This window comes from Festucalex cinctus, chromosome 6 (assembly GCF_051991245.1).
Source record: "Festucalex cinctus isolate MCC-2025b chromosome 6, RoL_Fcin_1.0, whole genome shotgun sequence".
NCBI classification, from domain to species: Eukaryota; Metazoa; Chordata; class Actinopteri; order Syngnathiformes; family Syngnathidae; genus Festucalex; species Festucalex cinctus.
The window spans coordinates 2,861,982-2,883,074 of record NC_135416.1 but is presented as its reverse complement, the minus strand read 5'-3'; the positions used below and the strand labels follow the sequence as shown (position 1 = coordinate 2,883,074).

The window sequence follows — 21,093 nt, the reverse complement described above, 5'->3', positions numbered from 1 at the left end:
TATCGGTCGAGGAGGAGTATCTAGGCCAAACATTATTATCACCCCCCCCCCCCCCCCATGGGTGGGTTACCATGGCGACCATCGCATCACCGGGAAGTGCCTCGTTTCACGCCGCCGACACGGTTACACACAAACACGCAGTCACTGTGGGAATTCGACGGCCAATCAATACGTGCCGATCAGTTGGCGGAATTGCCATGGCGACCACCCACAGGGGCACATCCCACTTTTTACACGCACACACACACACGCCACTTCACTTGACCTGGTTACTGCACACACACGGAGGGGGTCAATAAACCAACGTAAAGTTTCCGCTTTCACAGCAAGGGAGAATCATCCTGTCATTACATTTACACATTACACACGTGTGGGGGCTCCCTAGTAGAAATGACTGTATTATTACTAATACGTTACATTTTTATTGACTCATTTTTAATACACACTTTTTTTTTTTTCAAACATTTGTTAATACGAACATGATTATTGGGTCATATAGTTTGATTCTGTCTGCTATATGGTTTTTAATCTTTTTAACGTAAACCATAACTCACTGAACAGCGCAGGCTTGCGAGATTCGTTCAAGGATGAAAAAAAAGAAGAAAAAAAAAACCGTTCGCCAGGCACTCGCAAACGTGTTTTTATGCTCACTGACTCACAACCACAAGTGACATCCAGGGGTTATTCTTATAGCTTTGGAATTTTCTTTCTAGTTAGTTATTTCATTTTGATTTTTTTTTTTAAGTTAGTTTTAATTAGTTTTCTGAGTGGTTCTGTTCGTTTTTATTTGTTTTAGTTACTTAAAAAAATGCTTAGGTTTGTAAACATGAAATGTAGATTCAGTTTTCGTTTAAAAAAAAAAAAAAAAAGTATTTTTCTTTTTTTTATTTTGTTAACTAAATTGTCTTTTCAAATTGTGTTTTTGTTTTTCGTTAGTTTTCGTTAACTAAAATAACCTTGGTGATGCAGCACATTTGCCTCAGTATCTCTGAGAAGGGAAGTTTTATATATGTTGACTTTAGCGTACCTAACATACAACAATAAATATCCTATAATTTTTCAGTTCTCAATTATTGCTGAAACTTGAAGCTCGATAGAACAACAGAATTATTGAGAATGGCCGACTACTGACCCAAAACGGCCAAACTTCCTGCGTCTTTTTTTTTTTTTAACCATGTTTTCTTCAGGCTTTTTTGTGGGTCTACTTATGACAGACATGTCAACCAAATTTCATAATGTTCATCAAAACAGTCTTCAGTGGCTCAATTTTCCAAAACGTCTTAGCAGGTTAATCAACTGGAGATGGATGAAGGATTTTGAAAACACACTCAAGAAGAGACGGCACAATAGAGCGCGAAGCATCTTTTCTTGACAGTGCCAAGTTGCTTAGCAACCTTTGGCCTTGACAGGAAGTGATGTCACCCTAACAGAAAAGAACACACATGGACGCACACAATAAAAATGTCCCTGATGAATGTAACCGAATGACATGAATAATGGATGATAACCTGCGTAGGGGGTAAAATAATACATTAATCTTCTTGTGTGTGCCGCGTCCATTAAAGGTGACCTTACATACATGACGTTAACATGGTAAGCCGACTGTTGTTTGAGGAGGAAACCCATCTGCTCAGCCCTTTCAATGCCTCCTTCGCTGACTTGATGTTGTCATGAAGGCTCACAGCGCCACCCTGTGGCCAATAGGTACTTTTGAATCATGTCAATATTTGAAATCCTTATTCACCTGTATGACACCAATCGAATGAAATTCATGTTATAAAGATCGAGAGCAGGAATAACTTGGATTTTTTTTAAGTTTACATCCATTGTTTATGCTCATTTTATTTATTTGACCTTCCAACTCACACACAATAGTCCACATAGTTGCAGTTTTAGAGTATAAATGGCAAATCCTTCAAATGAACAGTTATAAAAACACATTTGGTTTAACTTTGAAACTGATTGCAGGTTAAAAACTGTACTTTCAACCCGCGTTTGTAATGTTGAAAAACATTTAAAAAAAATAAAAAAAATTTAAATGGGGGGAACTTTGTTTTTGTTTGTTTTGTTGTTTTTTTTTGAGTATTTTTTCAATTTATTTTTCTGTTTTACTGATTTTTTTTTCTGTCATAAAAAAAAATCCGAAAAACAGGAAAAAAATCAAATAAAATTCAAAAAAAATCAGGAGGGGAAAGCAACCCTGTCCATTTAGTTCAAATACATTGACATGTTGGGTTTAAAAAAAAAATAAAAAATAAAAACAAAAAAAATAAACGCTTTTGTCTTGTTAATCCTGGTTGCTGTTAAAGCAAAAATGTGACTGTCCATTTTATTCTTTGCCTAGTTTGTGTCATGTATTTGTCTGTTAATGTATAGTTTCAACCGTATTGATTTTTACTTTACAGCACATTGTATGCAGCTCTTGAAGTGGTCAATACTCACTAAATGAAGTTGCGTTAAAAATGAAAACAAGGGCTTTTCAGGGTCAAAACATTTTTAATTTAAAAAAATATTAAACAAAATAAACGTGAACAAGTCACCAGTAAGAATCTTTACTTTTATGCCCACTCAATCATAACGGGGGAGAAACTATAGACAAAATAAAACTTGCTCGATTCCACTAAACACACGCCGCGTACTTCTTTTGCATCCAGTGTAGCGTTGATTGCACAAAAAGGGGACCAAAGATTTGTTTCCAGTCCAGGTCTACGAATGGTCACACGTTTTTAAGTGCAATAACAAAACAAGTCCCAAACGCCGAGACCACAATCGCTTACTGGAAAACCAACGTGGAAGTTTTTAACAGGTACACGCCGTTAATTCAAAATCCTGGCCAAGCGAGAGGTAAACGGTCCTGAAAGGAAAGCCAAGTCAAAGTGTGACTTAGGAATATTTACATGCGCACGCCATTCATGCGTGGGATCCTTCACAAGGGAAGTGAGCGAGTTCCTCGCAAGGGAGGGAAAGGAAGGAAACGAGACTTCCCGGTTTTTCTGTACAGGCCGGAGACGTCGAGCTCCTGCGCATCCCTGAGTGAATACAAACATTTCCAAAGCGGCGTCAAGGTTCGGCTTCGTCACTCCTTTTATTTCCTTCCAAGTTTTGGAGGTTCGCGTCGCGTGTCTTTTGATTTTCAAGTGCCAAAAGTTTGGAGGTCTGCATTTCATCACTCCTTCTGGCACTTCAATCTCGGCAGAAAAAAAAGAAAAGTCAAAGCTCATTTAAATTCCAAGCGGCATCAAAGCGGCAGTTCTCGTCAAGGTTTGGCGGTCTCGCTCCCGGCGGCGACGCTTTGCGGCTCGTCGTCCTCGCCGTCGCCTTGCTCGTCTTTGCTCTTCTTGCGTTTCTTCTTCTTGTGTTTATGCTTGTGCTCGCCGGCGCCGCCGCCCTCCTTGTCGGCCACTTTGTGCTTCTTGTGCTTCTTGTGTTTCTTGTGCTTCTTGTGCCTCTTCTTCTTCTTCTTGTCGCCCGAGGCGGCCGAGGGCGTGTCGCTGCGGTTGCTGTTGGAGCGCTGGCTGGCCGACGGGCTGCTGTTGTCCGAGGCCTCGTCGCCCTCGCTGTAGTCGGGCACGAAGGCGGCCTCGTCCGTCTCGCGGGCCAGGTCCGAGCACAGCCGCTGGCGCCGGGGCTCGGGCCCGCCGGCGTTCTTCTCCTCCGGTTTGGACCCCCTCTCCCCCCGACCCGTCGCCTTGCGCTCCTCTCGGACGATCTTGACTTTGGCGAGTTTCCCGCCTTTGCTGTCGTCCTTCGGCGCCCGTTTCTTTTCCTCTTTTACCGCAACCTTTTTATCCGTTCGGATTGTCTCAGTTTTCTGGGGGACAGGTGACGGCTCCTTGGAGGTCTCCGGAGGAGCCACCACCACAACCGTCGCCGCCACCTGCCCCTCCTCCTCCTCCTCCTCCTCCTCCTCATCGTCCTCTCGCTCCCACTTGGAGCGAGGAGGCGCCTGAATGAGGATCTGCTCGCCAACGTTTTGGGTGCTAGCGGACGTCACCTGATCTGAAGCCGCTGGCGAGTCGCTCTTCTTCACTTCCTCTTTCTCGGCGGAGTTCGCTTTGGCCTCCTGAGTGGACGTGCTGAAAAAGGAGGAGGAGCAAAGATGCAAGTCAGTCGATGCTTTTAAAGTGACCGCCAAATGAATCGTCTTACTTGGCAGAGCTGTCGGGTTGGCTCGATAAGACCTTGCGACTGATCCTCGGCTTGGTCCTCACAGTTTTTGTCTCCGCCTCTTTCCCTGCAAAGAAGAAGAAAAAACAAACAAACAATTGAAACCAAGGCAGCTGTATATTTAAAAAAAATAAAATAAAAAAAAATCTTGCTCTTGAAGATTTGATTTTTGCATGAGAAAATGGAGCAATTGAACAAATTCATCGACTATATGCAAACATTCCGTAAATATCTTACTCATTCAAGAATTCACAATTTTTTTTTAGGGAAAAAAAAAAAAAAAAAAAAAAAGACACTGGATTTGGTGTTGATTTTATCTGCCATTTTTAAATTTTGTCTCAGTTTTAGTCCAGTTTGTTAGTTTTTAATCATAGTCAACCTCATTCCATTTGTAGTCAACTATAAATCTAGAATTTTAGTCTTTATTTTAGTCAAAGAAAATTGTATTCATCTAATTTTAGTCAACAAAAAGTGTCAACATCTCAGTCAGGACAGTCAATTAACCCGTGCATATTTTTTGTTAGCAGATTATGTTGAACATTTCAGATCTAAAACCATTTCACAGAAAATTTTCTCACTTTTTGATAATAACTTCACACACACGATTACAATCATTCTTATTATCATTATCAACAAGGGGCGACTATAGCTCCATGCTATTAGCTAGTAAATTAGCCAGCATTTGAGTTATTGTTGAGCAATGAGTGTTTTAGTCCAGTTTATAGTCTGGTAAAAAAATGTGCGTCGACAAAATGATTTTTGTTTAGTTTTCGTTGACAAACCAACCAATAATCCGCGTGGCGTGGAGGACTCACCATCTTTGGGAGCAGCGTCTGGTTTCTTCACAGCGGACGCAGTCTTCGCCGTTCTCTCCTTGGAAACGCTACTGGGAAGGCGATAAAGCGACAAGCGGACGTTTAAAAACCAACTACGCAAACGAACACGAGACGTGGTCGCACGCACCGGTCAGATTTGGTCGCTTTCTCCGCGGCCTCCTTGGACGAACCGCTCGGCTTCTCTTGGCCGTGTCCCTGCTTCTTGCTGATGGCCGACTTCTCGGCGATGGTCATTTTGTCCAAGCAGACAGATCTGCCGGCGGCGCTCCCAGAGTTTTTCCGCTCCGTCCTCTGCGACTTTTCAGCCGCGTCGCCATCTTTGCCCTTCTTTGCGCTCGATCCGGACGCTCTGTCGCGCTCAGACCCCGAAGCCTTTTCTCGATCCCGGTCGGAAGCGGAGGCTTTTTCTCGCTCTCTGTCCGAAGCCTTCGCGCGATCTCGGTCCGAACTCGACTCTTTTGGACGGTCGCGGTCCAAACTCGACGCTTTTGCGCGCTCACGGTCCGAAGCCTTTTCTCGGTCCCTGTCGGAAGCTTTAGCTCGATCTCTGTCCGGAGCCTTTTCGCGATCTCGATCCGACGTCCGTTCCCGATCTCGCTCCCTCTCCGAACCCCGCTCCCGATCTCTGTCCGATCCCGAGGCTCTTTCCCGATCTCTGTCAGAGCCCGAAGTTTTTTCCGGATCTCTGTCCGAGCGTGAGGCTTTTTCCCGCCCCCGTTCCGAAGCCCTCTCCCGTTCTCTGTCCGCTCTCCAGTTACTTTCCCGCTCTCGGTCTACTCCCGAGCTATGATGGTCTTTGTCAGAAAGCGGGGCCTTCTCCCCAGCTTTGTCTTTGGCGACCGCCCCGTCGGAAGACGGCCGCTCCTTCACCTCGACTCCGTCGGAATTAGCGGCGGGTTTGTCGGCGTCCGGGTTGCTGGTGGCGCCGGGTCGGTCCGCGGCCGTCTTGTCGGCGGTGCCCAAGGATGATCGGTCTGAAATGGGAATGTCTTTTTTCCCAAGGTCTCTGTTCAAAGGGATGTTTCTCGGGGTCACTGGCTTCACCTGGATAAAGAAGAGAGAAAAAACAAAACAAAACATAATTTCAGGTGGCTTGTAACCAATTTATCACTTGTTGCATAGTACTCTACTATTCTCCTATGTCTTAATTTCGAGAGATGTCCATGTCTATATTAGGGCCCGACTGATATGCATTTTTTTTAGGCCGAGGCCAGTGCCTAATACGGATTAATCTGAAATAGTTATTTATGTATATATATATATATATATATATATATATGGCATAAAATTAACCCCTTCCATAATTCATTTCAATGGGTGCCACTTAGCACAAACATTTGTTATCAAGATTCTCTGCTTTTAATGACAAGTCCAGACCAAAAAATGAAGTACATATACTGATCTTGGTCAAAGTAAACCTTGCTTGAATCAAATTCTAACAGCAACGGGTGTCCTGTGACAACTAAGACCCACCGGCAAGTCCATGAGAGGTCTGATGGCGCCTCGGTCTTTGTCCGCCCAGAGAATCTCACGGCCCAGCAGCACAGGAAGAAGAGCGGGTCGGTCAGACGGATGCGCGAATCTCTGGAGCGTCGACTGATGAGGGTCGTGCAGGTGCGAGAAGACCTCGACGCCGACCCCAGGCCCGCCGTCCAGTCTCCGCAGTTTTCCAGGCGGAGACCCGAGTAAGGAGCGGCCCTCCTCGCCAAAGCGCGAGGGAGGCCGGTGGAGGTAGGGGAGAACCGGGTGGGGCAGGGGGAGGAGGCCGGCGCCGTGCGACGGGGCATCTCGTCGCCCTCGGATGTCGTTGCCGGGACGAAGGTTCTCGTGGAGAGACTGATGCGGCAGGGGGAGGCCCTGGGAGAAGAGCGGGGGTGTCTTCAGGAGGTGCGGCCTCACAGACGCAACTTTAGCCTTTTCCTTTTTAGGCACAGTTGAGTTGTTGGATTCTTCTGGTTTGGCTTTGGTGGTCTTTGATGTTTTAGCAGCAGCAGCAGCTGCAGATGACGGGTCTTTCTTTTTGACCGCCACAGATTCGCCAGTCTTCTTCTTGACTTTGTCGCTTTTGACTTTGGAAGCGTCCGTCTTGGCTTTGGGTTTGACCTTCTGAACTTTCTCCTTCTTGGCCTTGTCAGTCTTGGGCGTGGACTTGAGCGAGGGTTTCGAGGGTGCCGTGGCGCTTTTGGAGGCGGCAGCCTTGGAGCTTGCGGACGACGCGGGCTTGGCGGAGGCGGGAGGCGTCTTGTTGGGCGACAGGACCTCATCCATGGGTTCATCTCGGACGGGCGTGGCGTCACCCCGTTCCGCAGAATGCTGCGACTGGTCGCCGTCCTCGCCGGATTTCCTCTTTTTGACTTTCTTGGTCTTCAGGAGCTTGGCGTTTGTCTTCGTCGCCGATGTCGAGGACGATGGAGGATTTTGAGCGGGTGGTACTTTTTCGTCTCGGCCTCTTCTCGCTCTGCCTTGAGGCGAGTACTCCCGGTGGACCGGGGACACTCGTTCCCGCTCGCGCTCTTTTTCTCTCTCTCGCTCCCGCTCCCTCTCCCGATCGCGATCTCGATCTCGATCTCGATCTCTTTCCCGTTCCCTGCTACTGCGGCCCCTGTGATATATCGCCTGCTGTTGCTTCTCATAGTCTTTGTAATATTTGTTGTACCATTCCCGGTACTCGCGCTCCCACTGCCGGTAACTTTCCCGCTCCCAGCGTTCGCGACTACCGGGGCTGAGAGCCTTCAATTCGTAGGGCGCCAAGTCACGCGGCGCCGGTTTCCGTCCGCCGGGGCTGCGGTTCCGGAAACCGCCCGGAGAGCGGGAGTGAGAGCGGGACCGGAACGGCGGCGCGCCTTCCGCCCCCTCCCAAGCGGCGGTGCGGAATGAGGGCGGCGAACCGGAGCGCCGGTACCCGTACGACCTGGAGCGGGAGCGGGACCTCGAGCGGGAGCGTCCGTAGCTGCGTCCGTTGCGTCGCGAGTAAGGCGAGCGGGGATACGGCCGCCCGTGGGAGCGTGAACGTGAGCGGGATCGACTTGGGGTGTACGAGTAAGACCTCGATCTGGATCTGGACCTGGAGCGAGAGCGGGTGTAAGAGCGGCTGAATGGAGAGCGGCTATACGATCGGGACCTGGTTAAGGAGGACAGAAAGAAATCAAAATGAGCGCTTTTCTAATGTAAAACGTGCATGTCTCAATAAAGGTCGGGGGAAAAAATGCTCTAGATTACCACGATAACACAGTGCTGTTTTTAAGGCTTGACACGATGACAAAATGAGGTTACCTAGAATATGCAGGTCGCTGCCTCTTTGGTGCGTTTCGGTACTTCATCAGCTCTTTGTGGAAGTCTTTTGTGAACTCGTCAAGTTTGGATGTAATGCTGTAAAATGACATGGTAGGATTTGTTTACACCAAATTAAGATAAATTAATACCAACTGTAGCGTCACATGATCATTCTTTTTAGTGTTTCCAGATAGTTTGATAGAGCTCTAATAATCTTGGTTTAAATTAGGATTCCAAGTTTGGATTACAAATAAGTTTAAAATTTGGTTAGGGTTTCAAACTGCACAGTTGGTATACAAATTAGGACTTCAAACAAGATTTTTTTGGTTACTCTAAAAATAAAAGGTCTGCAGGGTGCTTTAGGTGGAGGGAGTCTTTGTTGGAGGAAGTGAAGGTCGACCACTTCCGTATATTTTGGGACTGTCCACAGATTCAGGCATATTGGGATGGGGTCAAATCGACAATCAACAAAGTTTTTAGAAGAACAATTAACTTCTCCTTTCAAACTACATACTTAGGCAATATTGCAGCCGATCTTACCTTCTCTAGAAACCATAAAATGGGGGAAAAAAATAAATAATCTTATGTTCTGGGAAAATTGAATTGTGCTTATAAATCCTTAAAGTGACTCTCGTACCATTGCTGTATAAAAAGACCTGTAATTACTGTATTTTATTTCTCTGTAATGTGAAATTGCTGACCAAATGTGTTGGTTGTTTTAATATTACTTGAAAAAGTAACAAAAAATAAAATAAAATTTAAAAAATTAGGACTTCAAACCAACGTTTGTATTCCAAAGTAGGGTGTCAAAGATTGGATTTTCAAATGAAGGATGTTTTTAAAATTAGGGTTAAACCGAGGTTAGTGTTTCCAAGTTGAAGTCGGATTATGGTAAACAAAAGTCATTGGATCGTTGCTCGTCGTGGTGGCGGCACTACTCACTTGTCTTGTCGGTGGTGCCGCTGCCTGTAGAAATCGTCTTTGGAGAGAGGGGGCTGATTGAGGGAGGAGGGCATGGGCAGTAGTGGGGGCTGGCTGCCGGGTGCTCCCCACGGGGGGTTGACGCCCGGCGGCCCGGGGCCATAAATGGGTTGAGGCTGGTAAGCCATCGTCGGGGGCGGGAGGAGGCCGGGGCCGGCGGGGTACAGGGGCGGGTACGGCTGCGGCGCGGGCGGGTACAGGGAGGGCGACACGTAGAGGGGGGGCGTGGGGAGGGGGAGTTGGGCCGCCTGGAGGTGGGTGGAGGGGGGCTCGCCTCGGCTTCTGTACGACCTAAGGTTAATAATAAATCATTTCAGGACTTCTCATTCACCACATTATCAACAGTATACTTGGAGAAGACTCGATCTACGCTAATATTTGGGATGATGCTCGCAGGTTTGGACACATGTGTCTTTATAAGTGTCCTCACCTTTCCCAGTGTCTTCCACCCCTGTCCCTGTGGGGTTGGTGGGGGCGGGAATGCGGGCCGGAATGCGGGCCGGAATGCGGGCCTTGAGAGAGCACAATGCAACAGGTCAATCGCTCAGAATGGTTTTCTACTACAAACACAAGAAGGCTTTGGATTTCTTACCTGAAAGGTGAGAAGGCAGCCTGGAGGATGGAGCGGTGCCAAGGAGGGGCAAATTGTATGCCTACATGGGGGTGGGGGGAAAAGTGGTTACTTCAAGAAAAAAAAATCCTAAACAGTTTTCTTTAGATTGGACTTGCCCTGCATGGTTTAAATGAGATTTTTGCTTTCAAAACTGTGTACTATGGCCCCTCATGGATTTTAATCGCCCCAATTGAAAATTGTGTAGCTGCAAACACTTTTTTTTCACTCACTGCCACAAAATTTCTCACAGCAATTCCCAGAATATTAATGATCACAAATTTATTTTTAGAGCCCATTGCAAAATTGTTTAGCCACTGACATTAGTTTCACCTATTCATGGAGATTACAGTAAGCAGTTACTTGAGTTCAAGTGGCCCCAAAATGGCTTTTAGGAGCTTCAGTTTTAGCCATAAATGACTTTACATACCTAAACAACAAATGGCCTGTCACAATCTTTAGGTGCCATTAAAATATTGTTTCAACCCCAAGTTACCAGTTTCCCCCCATCAAAATTAAATGATTATATGTTTTAATTCTCTTATTTTGGCAATTAATTGATTAATCTTTTTTTTTTTTTCATCCCTTTAATTAAAAAAAGGGCATTTTTCCCCAAAATTATAATGATTCAGTTATTGGTTTGGTCCAAAATGTCAGAAAATAGGGAAAAATGTTTCATTTTCAAAAGTAAAAGCAAATGCTTCATTTTGATTCAGCACAAAGAATCATTCCACTTTTACGAGGACCACATAAATTGGATAATATTTAAAGTTGCGAAGCTGAAAATTAGAGCATTTGTGGCTATCGAAACAATTGATTCAGCCTACAATGACAAGATTTCCCACCCGTGTTCTGCTTTCCGTGTTTTTGGTCAGGCCCGGTGTCACAATAGGCGGCGGCGGCGGCTCTGCCTCGCTATCAGACAAAAAAAAAAAAAAAAGCAGAGATAAACTTAAAATGTACATTTACTGTCGCTTTTGGTGCCGCATAGTCTTGTCAAACTCACCCTGGCGGGGGCGGCTCGTCCTGGCTGCCGGAGGCCTGCGGAGAAGCGTGGTCCTCCTCGACGGGCGGCGGCACCGGCGAGGCTTCTTTTCTTTCCTCGGTGACGTCGTCGGCTTGAGGAGGAGGCGGCGGCGAAGGCGTCGGGGTGGGAGTGTTGGTGGCGGGAGGTGCCGTGGGCGGGGTCTGAGCTTGAGGGGCAGTCCCAGTCGTGGGAGCGACAGTTTGAGGAAGAACGGGAGGAGGCAGCAGCGGCGGCGGCTGGGGGATGTTGGCTATCAGGGGGTCCTGCTGCCTGGACTGGAGAGGCCTGTTCAGGAGGTGAGGCCGCGGGGGAGGAGGGGCCGAAGGTTGGATTTGTTTGCGCCCGCGTTTGGTGTAGCCCGTCTCGTTCTTGAAGTTGTTCACGGCCTGCGTGAGCAAAAGAAGACAATTGTAAAAGTTGTAGACAGTTGGAAAAGGATGTGTAGGGCAAAGGTTACCTGTCGAAGGAACTTGTTGGCAATGAGGTTGTCGGGCGAAACATCCGATTGTTTGCACGTGAAGCAAACGTGCTCCTCAGAGTCCAACAATGTCGTTCGGATACCTGGAAATAAAACTGCCTTGAGAATTCGATTCCAATTGGACCAGCTCAAAAATAAATTGAAGGAATAAGAACGTTTGAAAGTGTGTCACACAGAAGTGACGTCATCTAGCAGTAGCCAATAGAAAAGCACCTTCAGATGACATCGCTCCCATGCTGCTTTTTTAAATATTGCGCTCAAGTCATACATATTTAAAAATAAATAAAATAAAACTAATACTATCAACTAAAACGAAGCATTTATTAAATACCTAAAACTAATTAACAAAACAAATTAAAACTAAATAAAAAAAAATAAAAAAACACTCAAAACGAAATCAAAATTAACTAAAATAAAAAATTCCAAAACTATAATAACCCTGCTGCTTCTGGCACCAGTTTTAGAGAACAATGATTATGATCATTTTGAGGATCCATCTAACTGCCACTTTTTTTTTCTTTACAATCAGTTGGCCATTGGCAGAGGTCTCCATTCCGCCACAGGATATTTTATCTCCCTCATTCGATACTCACATTCGTCACAGTAGCTGTTGCCGCAGCAAGGAATGACCACAGCGTCCGTCATCAGATCGTTGCAGATGGGACACAGCAGCTCGTCGGGGATGGGATCCGAATCGTCCTCGGAGGACGACTGGTCGTGCGGAACGAACGGTGGACGCTCCTTCTTCCCCTGCGCGTACGCTTCCCTGCATCGTCAAAACGGACATTTTGCCATTAAAAGGCCAAAAATAAATCCAAGGAGAAAAAAAGTGAGTCTAGATGAAGACTTGGTACATACGCGTCGATGGCCGGTATGGCGTATTCTCCAGTGCTGGTCAACATGGCTCCTTTTGTGCCCGGCTCGGCTTTCACCATGAAACTCTGAGGGATCCCCTTGCTGGTTCTCACCTGCTTCGGACCCTCCATGCTCTTATCCTGAACCTAGGAACATGGCAGTTATTATCTACAAATAACCAAACACACAAAAATTGCCGACTAAAGTCGATCGGGTCATTACCAGGATCATGGGGCACTGCCGAATATAGTGACCGGTCTTTCCGCAACGGTAACAGAGGTAGTGAGCCGGTGGTGGGCCGACTGCCTTCTTGGAGTAACTAAAGAAAAAAAAATGTCAACGTGTCACTTTCAATTCAACATCTCGACAAGAAAGAGAGTCAACACTAACTGAATGGGGTCGTATTCGTGATTGGACTGCGTCATCATGGCTTTAATCTTGTCCTCCTCGGATGCGTTTGCGTCAACCAGGTTAGCGGTCTACAAAGACGCAAAATGAAAATCAAAAAGTCAAGATTGAAACTAAGAGAGGGGTGCGGGGAAGAGTGCAGATGTATCAGCGCTCCGTAGCGTTTGGCGAAAAGTCGCACGGTACGTTTCGGAAGCGGTCGCGGCGGACGCTACCTTGGTGAGCTGGGCGAGAGACATAGACGGCGAGGAGTCGGTCTGCGGGAGAATCAGAATACAAGAAAGATATTCAAGGTGTTACAAGACGGTCTCACATCCCCCCGGGTTGTGGCCAGTTCCCCTCACAATTATTCTCAGATGCGGTCCTGAAGCGAGGAAAAAGAATCTCGTACAAGATGACAAAAGTATGAATAAAACATTTCAATATTTACTGTAACTTAGCAGGTAATAAAAATAAAATACAAATCTATAGAAATCTTAGAGAAGATTTGAAAAGTTTCAACTTTGAAGTGGGCATACACTGCACGTACCTCACTCATTTCGACTGTTTAAAATCCGGTCTGGCGATGAGCAATTTTGCCACCTCAGACTGGCCGTTCAATAAAACACAGAATACGATAGAAAATTGTCTCTGCGGCGATGACGACGTCCAAGATTTACTGCTTACCAAGGCTTTGTTTCTAGCATTAGTGTTTCGAACAAATCCGAGGCATCGATGTCATCTTTGTTTTGATAGTCAGCTACAGTTTAAAGGTAACAATTAGCTTTGACTTTCTAATCAGCGCGCGCTTGAGAAAAACAGTGCATGCCCGCGTTTAAATTGTCGCAATTCCATGATAGGTTATTAAAAAAAAAGAAAAAAAAAAAGAGACAATTTTCAGGCATTTTGACACGATTTGAACACATCAAAAAGTCGCCTGCTGCTCGGGTTGTCGACTGGGCATTTGCGGAGGGAACACACAGGGAATGTGGTGCAGAAGCGGCTCTGACATGCAGAACCCACTTGATAACCTTTATTGACAGGCTTCACCAGCATACAGGACAACTACACCAGCAATGATGTGTCACTCATAAAATGCAGGTGGGGGGAGGAAAATAAATAAATAAATCATTTTAGCTCCCTACGCTCGTCTGTGTGTGGAATATGAAAGATGCAAGCCTTCAAGAGAGAGAGGGTTATGTGCAGTCCATGAAAAAAAGGCATCTTGTACATGAGGAAACAGCTGACAAATGTGAGTGACTTTTGGAATGTATTCCAAGTGTGGCATGGTTAACTTTTCCAAACTGCAAAAAATAAATAAACCAAAAGAGCAAAGAAATCACTAACGATTCCCCATCCCCCATTCATTCAGTCATAAATTACATTCAATAGCAGCCACGCTTTCCCTTGTTATTTTCACAGAAAATACAATGACATTATCATTATCATAGGACATTATTATTATTATCATTATGTGACAAATATTTGCCCGAACCAAAGCGGGCTAACAAAAGCCATTTCAGTATGAAACAAGTCAGGAGAGTGCATACGCACTTGCAAGCTAGCAAACAATACAACATTAGAAAATCGCTGCTTTGATTTGTTGTCAACAACAAACACTTAAAGCCCGTTGACGTATGGCGCCCTCCCCGCCCCACCAAGAAAACAGCCAACCACATGTAGAACTGTCAACACAAAATGCACATGACGCAATCGACAGAATATCATCAGGAAGAAGAGAGTGTGGGTAGAGAGGTGAGAGGAGTGAGTGTTGCTTTTTGGGTGTGTTTGCTTTGTTTTGTTTTGTTTTTTGGTTGTTTTTGTTACATACGGGTCTGGACGATCCCGCCACGGACGTGTCAGAACGATCTCTGAGGAGACAACAGATGAGGCGTCCGTAAATTACCACAGCCTTCATGGTCATCATCACGTTAAATACAAAAAGAATAAACAAACAATACATACACAATGAACGTCCTGCCAGCAGGTTTGACGCCGCCAATCGGCGTTCTGCGGACGATCACCGAGGAATGCTTGGGGATGTGGGCTTCATCGTCTGTGTACTCTATTTAAAAAAAAAAAAAAAAGCAAAATCATAAAATAATGACAACGTGAGAAAAAAATGATATTCATCTACGCGAAAAGGAGCACTTCAAAAAATCCTAACCTCTCATCGGCCCTTAAAAGTAGACATATCACACCAAAATGGCCGACTTCAAGTTCAATTTCATACATGGGCCATTGAAATATTTTAGTTCCTCTTGTAAAAATAGACATTTACCCCATTTTATGTCTTTGGGTATAGTAGGCTGATTTTATCTTTTCGGTTCCCTAACCCTGGAATTTGATTAACCGATTAATATGTTAAAATATAAAATAAAAAAAAATAAAAAAAAAAAATATATATATATATATATATATATATATATATATATATATATATATATATATACCATGGATTTATTTAAAAAAAACAAAAAAAACATTTTAAACAGCACAACTTGATTATTACTATGTAGATCTTTGTTTAATCTGTAAGATAACAAAGGCAAACATATTTAGCATTGTTTTTCATTGGATGGTTACAAAATATATTATTTTGAATGAATAAACACAAGTGCTTTCATCAAGGACTACAGAAACCGGAGAATATTTACTGTTGAGGGGCTGAAATTCTTAAACTCTCTAAACTATCAAAATAGCTGTTAATGTCGAGTCTATTGGCTGTCCATTAATACCTCTATTAATACTTAAAAAAAAACCCTCAAGAACCAATGACAGGAAGTTCAGGAAGTAAACAAATTGGCCATTGTGTTTGAAATAGCCACTTAGGGGGCAAATTCCATGGGTAGCCCTTTGAAACAAAGTGGACTTGTTGATCATAACAGTACACGTGATAACGTATGCCTAACATCAAATTGGCCATTTTTTTTAAAAACATTTTTTTCCACTACAACCATGCCAAAATCACGTTACCGAAGCACTGAAGGATATTTTGGATTACCAAGACTTTTTTTTTTTTTTTGTTAAACAATACAGCAAAGTGTCCTGTGACGTCAAGGCTCACCTTCTCGCGTCTGCGCGTTGGTGATCTGCAGGTCGCAGTCTGTGGCCTTGAGGCGCTCCCTGGCCATGATCTGCCGCTTGAGCTCACTCAGGGTGATGTGCAGCCCATCGAACGTGACCGTGTTGTAGTCCAGTTTGGAGGAGAACTTGTAGTGAACACACGACATTTTTGCCACACTTTTCTTTTATAACAAGGATTTGGGGGAAAAAAAATGAGATTTAGGAACGGTGGTAATAGACACAGGCTTTGGATAACCAAGCAAACGAAAACAAAAAAAATAAAATAAAAAAATAATATAAACAGCGTCAACACTGAAATCACAGGAGGCCAAACCTGGTAACCTTTTAATCACGTCAAATTGGGCTTAAGACACTGGACCAAAAAAAAAAAATAGAAAAATGGAGGGCGAATCAATGACGCAGAGTCCTTGTTTTAATCCCAACGCAAGGGATGAAAGGCCGGCGCGCCAATCGAAGGCGCCATGTGCCTTTTTGTCAAGTCCTCTCGAGTCCAAAACCAAAGCGAAACACACAAACGACGCCCCGAAAATCCAACCAAGGGGGCCCCACAAGTGCAGTCCGAGCTCTCTTCTACCGATAGCGGTGAGCTAACGCTGGCCTCGTCCGCCACCAGCAGTCCTTTGGCGGCAGAAGAGGAACGCAACGAAAGGCCGATTAGTTAGCAGCTAATGTTGCTAACCGCAGTCCAGCCAGTGTTTGATTTTTTATTTTTTATTTTTTTTGTGGTGGTTGTTCTCCCCACCCCCAGTTCGTCAGTCCACCGAGTGAGTCCACGGGATATAAAGTCGACTAACAACGACACTCAGCCGAAACAAACTTATGAACAATAACCGTAGAGAAAGCCTAAACATGAACCCGAATGGCGCCGAGCTAGCAAGCTATGGCTAACGATAAGCCTCCGCTACCCCCGAAACGATGTCTTTTTCCTCTCCGGGTCCATCGGGAAATGCTCCTTCGCCTCCTCGGCGCGAGGACCAAAAAATATAAAAAGAAAAAAAAAAGATTGCGCGTCCTCACAAAAATCACACGGCGGCGAAACGATGAAACGGCAATGTCCTCTCTCGTCGCCGTTTCATCAAAATGGCGTCGAACGGACAGAACGGTCGTCTAAAGAGTAACAAACACATGACGATGAGAGGAGTACGTTCTTGTCACTTCCGGTTTGGCCCGACAAACACAGTGACATGCCATCCACGGATCAGTGACGCTCGCAAACTATGGCAAGACATTTGCAAATGTATTTTGGGCAATATATATTGTAATTTTGAGCTTTCCTTATCGAATGTTTTTTTTTTTACTATGACAATTCATTTGAAAAATAATATTATTTGATTTTTTTTTTTTAATTTAAATTGCTCAATTTTTTATTCATAAATGTAATTGTGTCAAGTCGAAACCTATTTTTTATTTTTTTGTTTTGTTTTTGGACGAGATAGATGTATATTTACAGTCCATCTCTACTTCCAAAAATAAGAAGACTGTCAAGACCTTGATTTTATGTTCTCATTTTGGTGTTTGCGACATAAATTTCTAATTACAGTTTTTGAGGTAAATCGTAGAATCGCACGGAGCTCGCATCTTAAATATTTTTTTATGTCCCCTGGCGGGATCCCAGTCCATAAAAAAAACAGATGTTACAGATGTCAGAAGTTAGAGAGAGAAAAAAAGTTTGAGAGTTTGCTATATGTTGCGCTTTTAATATGCGTCGCTTAAAAGTGACGTAATCTTCAGAGCCTGTATCAAGTTTCCGCCAGCACACTTGTGAGAAGACGGACGTCAAAAGAGACACTTGTGCTCCGTTTTCGTTTACTTTTCAGTCCACCGTGACATCAACAGACGTGTAGTTTTGCATATGATTCAGACATACAAATCGACGATGGACCGGATTTAATAATTTGTCGAGTGGATTTTGAGGCGGTATCTTTCACTCCACCACAAGGACCCGAAACGTGACAAGACAGGGTAACATCTCTCTCTGCTAGTTGCTTCTTTGTGTGTTATGTTGACGTGTCGCTAAACTCCCTTTTCTTCTTTGCTAGTGAACCGAAACAATATCTCATTACATCAACCGTAATCATGGCAAGTGAGTGGGAAGAAATTCGTCGCCTTGCAGCTGATTTCCAGAGGGCACAGTTCGCCGACACTGCACAAAGGCTATCAGAGAGGGACTGCATAGAAATTATTGCAAGACTCATCCAAGACAAGAAAGTGGACGTGGTGCACACAATCGACGGAAAGGAGTACGTCACCCCAGCTCAGATCAGCAGAGAAATCCGCGATGAAATTCACCGTCATGGCGGGCGGGTCAATATTTTGGAGCTCCAGCAGATCATCAACGTCAATTGGGTGGACGTTGAAACTCGAGCAGTTGACATTGCAAAGACTGACAAAAGTGTCCAGCTGGTGCTCGGGCAACTGATTGACAACACCTACCTGAAGCACTTGGCCGAGGAAGTCAATGACAGACTACAGGAAGCCGGTTTGATCAGCATCTCCGATCTGTGCAAGAGCTACGATCTGCCGGGGGATTTCCTCAACGAGGAGCTCGCCAAGCGACTCGGGAAGGTGATCCGAGGAGAACTGGATCAGTACAGCCGAGGAGTCATTTTTACTCCCGCCTTCGTCGCCCGCCACAAGGCCAAGATCAGAGGCGCGTTCAGCGCGATCACTCGGCCGACGGCTGTCACCGGAATGATCGGCGCTTTTGGACTCCAGGAGCATCTCCTGTATTCCGTTCTGGAGGAGCTGGTGACCACCGGGCGCCTGAGGGGAACCATCGTCGGAGGGCGACAAGACCAAGCCGTATACATCCCTGACATATACTCCAAAACGCAGAACGCTTGGGTGGATTCTTTCCTCCAACAGAACGGATATTTAGAATTTGATTCATTGATCCGACTGGGGATCCCCGAGCCGGTTAGCCACATTAAGAAGCGCTTCAAGGGCCGCAACCTTCTTTTCCTGAGCGCGGCGTGCGTGGGCCAGGCTTTGGTGGACCAGGTGGAGGCGTCTGTCGAGGAAGCCGTCAGCTCCGCCTCGTGGGCCGACATGCAGGCGATCTTGCCCAGCTGCCTGTCGGAGGAGGACACGGGGACGCTGATCGACCAGGCCATGAGGAACGCCGACGCGCGGTCGTCCGCCAGGCTCCTGGGAGGCGCGATCGTCGTCAGCGAGAAATGGATCGGCGAGTGCCTCCGCCTTTTCGACGAGCCCGTCCGGCAGAGAGCGCAGAAGGAGTTCAAGAGCAATCCCGTCTTGCTGATCACCGAAGAGGACGCTAAGCAAGCGACGGCGGCGTTTGCGGAAAACGCCGGACTGTCGAGGAAGGACAAGCGGGACGGAGAGCGCAAGAAGAAAGCCGCGGAGGGCGGCGGGAGCGCGAAAGCGGGCGGAGGCGGTAACGCCCGGGAGATCCGCATCCGTAAGACCAAGAAGAAAGGCAGGAAAGACGAGGACGAGGACGAACCCAGACCTCGGTCCAAGAAGGACGACGCCCCCTTCATGACGCAGGAGGAAATCGAAGCCGTGCTGGAGGCCCGACTGAGCGACTGGCCGCGGGAAATCCTCTCGGAGCTGGCCGAGCATTTCGTGCGGCCTTTGAGCAAAGCCTACCAGGAAGCGCTGCGCGGTTTGCTGGCGTCCACCACCTGCCCGCTCTCGGGCGCCAACAAAAAGTCCGTCAAGGATCTCCAGGAGGATCTCACCAACCTGTACAACAACATTAGGCTGTTCGAAAAGGGCAGCAAATTTTTCCCGGACGAAACCCAAGCGGTGATCGCCAAGCACGTGTTGAAAACCGTCGGCGCCGACGTCGCCAACATCCTGGTCAACTTCCTCGCCGCCGACCTGATGATGTCCGTGGAGGACCCCAGCGCCATGACGGCCGAGATGCGGCTGAAGATTCTGGCCAAAGTGTCGGACGACGCCAAAGCGCCCCTCGTGAAACTCCACAACTCGTTGAACGGGAAAACCATCGAGGAGTTCCTGGACAAGTTGGAGACGTCGGCGGAGGCGTGCGGCTTCATGCTGAAGAAAGCCGACAAGAAGAAGGAGCGGCAGGCCCTCCTGCTGCACCGCCACACTCTGAGCGAGCAGCTGAAGGACGCCGAGAACCCCGCGCTGGTCCTCCACCTGGCCAGCGTGCTTCTGTTCCAGGACAGCACCCACTGCATCCTGCACGCGCCGGGACGCTGCGTGCCGCACGTCATCGGCGCCCTGGCGGGCCGCGTGCCCGCCGAGACGCATCAGCTGCTCGGCGGCTATCAGAGCCTGGTGGTGAAGCAGCTGACGGGTCGCAGTCGAGCGCGCAAGCGGGAAGACGAGGAGGCCGATGAGGATGATGATGAGGAGACGGCAAGCGTCCTGGCGCAGTTTCAGGTTTTGACGCCGCAAATAAAGGAGCTGGTGCTTTCCCAGAGGAAGACGTCCACGAGCGAGGCCAACACTTAAAAGAAATGATAACGTTGTGTCCTGATTTAAAACAAACAATCCAGCTGGTTCATAACAAGTAGGCAAGTTTGTAATTTGAGTGATTCAATTGAAAAGATGGACTTCAATTATGGTCCTAACTGATTCACATGAATAGTGACTATGTTGTGACGTGTGAATAAAACAAAGCTAAAAAAATCAAATGAGTGCTCCTGGGCTGTGCATAGTAGCATTTTTTCCAATTTTGTTTTACTAAAAGGGTTGTGCTTGTAATTTTACATACCTTGAGAGAATTTGGGAGATGTGGAAGTTTATTCTAACATTTGTTTTGAAAGAGATTTATTTGACTTAAGATATTTTCGAATCTCACAATTAAACAAAATGAGGCAGTGAGTCATATATATTCACAAAAAACAAACATTCTGCCAGGGTATATGTTAACTGCTGAGTATAACTTAAGTTTTTTTTGGTAGTCACGTTTTCTCGTGAAAAAAAAGGCAGTATTTTTACAAAATGAAATCTTTGAGATTTTTATATATATACGAAGACATTTTTGGTAATGTATTTTTTTTTTCTGAAAAAGTCATACTCTGACAAGAATAGACTTCATAACCAAAAGTCAGTTTTTTTTAAGGTTTTTTTTTTTTCTGAGGAAAAAAAATTGTTTGGAGTTTTTTAATATACAAATTTAATATAAGAAAAAAATTTTTAAGTCATTTTTTTTCCACCAGTATGAAATCAAAATTTTAAAAGTTGTATTTGTGAAAAGAAAAATTAACAAAGTAGTATTTACATAAATAAGCTCACAAATATTAAAATGATTTATTTTAATTTTTTTTTTTTAGTATAACTAACCTAAGAGTCATTTTTCCATTAATTATAATTTTAAGAGAACAGCTTTGTTTTTAATTTTTGTCCAGGACAATGTATTTTTCTGAAGGGAAATTTTTTTTTATTATTATTT

The 21,093-nt window shown here is 45.5% G+C and overlaps 2 protein-coding genes across 4 annotated transcripts; one reads left to right on the top strand and one right to left on the bottom strand.

Annotated features, from left to right (window-relative positions):
• Positions 1 to 2,476: 2,476 nt before the first annotated feature.
• Positions 2,477 to 16,935, bottom strand: LOC144020532 (uncharacterized). Of its 3 annotated transcripts, none has more exons than XM_077524109.1 (20): positions 15,682 to 16,935; positions 14,580 to 14,679; positions 14,446 to 14,485; positions 12,851 to 12,892; positions 12,618 to 12,706; positions 12,450 to 12,546; positions 12,231 to 12,373; positions 11,966 to 12,138; positions 11,352 to 11,455; positions 10,874 to 11,280; positions 10,713 to 10,782; positions 9,850 to 9,910; positions 9,688 to 9,769; positions 9,219 to 9,548; positions 8,277 to 8,372; positions 6,477 to 8,124; positions 5,131 to 6,047; positions 4,983 to 5,050; positions 4,150 to 4,234; positions 2,477 to 4,076 (listed from the first exon to the last, which is right to left on the bottom strand). In XM_077524109.1, exons 1-20 carry the CDS (start codon positions 15,845 to 15,847, stop codon positions 3,257 to 3,259), a joined length of 5,538 nt encoding a protein of 1,845 aa, XP_077380235.1. In that variant the 5' UTR covers positions 15,848 to 16,935; the 3' UTR covers positions 2,477 to 3,256. The 3 variants fall into 3 exon arrangements, with proteins under 3 accessions (XP_077380235.1, XP_077380234.1, XP_077380236.1); XM_077524108.1 differs by having other exon boundaries at positions 4,983 to 5,053; positions 15,682 to 16,928; XM_077524110.1 differs by lacking the exons at positions 14,446 to 14,485; positions 14,580 to 14,679; positions 15,682 to 16,935 and having other exon boundaries at positions 4,983 to 5,053; positions 12,851 to 14,225.
• Positions 16,221 to 20,351, top strand: ufl1 (UFM1-specific ligase 1). The gene is made up of 2 exons (XM_077524111.1): positions 16,221 to 17,663; positions 17,741 to 20,351. The coding sequence occupies exon 2, from the start codon at positions 17,778 to 17,780 to the stop codon at positions 20,148 to 20,150; it is 2,373 nt and encodes a 790-aa protein (XP_077380237.1). The 5' UTR covers positions 16,221 to 17,663; positions 17,741 to 17,777; the 3' UTR covers positions 20,151 to 20,351.
• The last annotated feature ends 742 nt before the right edge of the window (positions 20,352 to 21,093 follow it).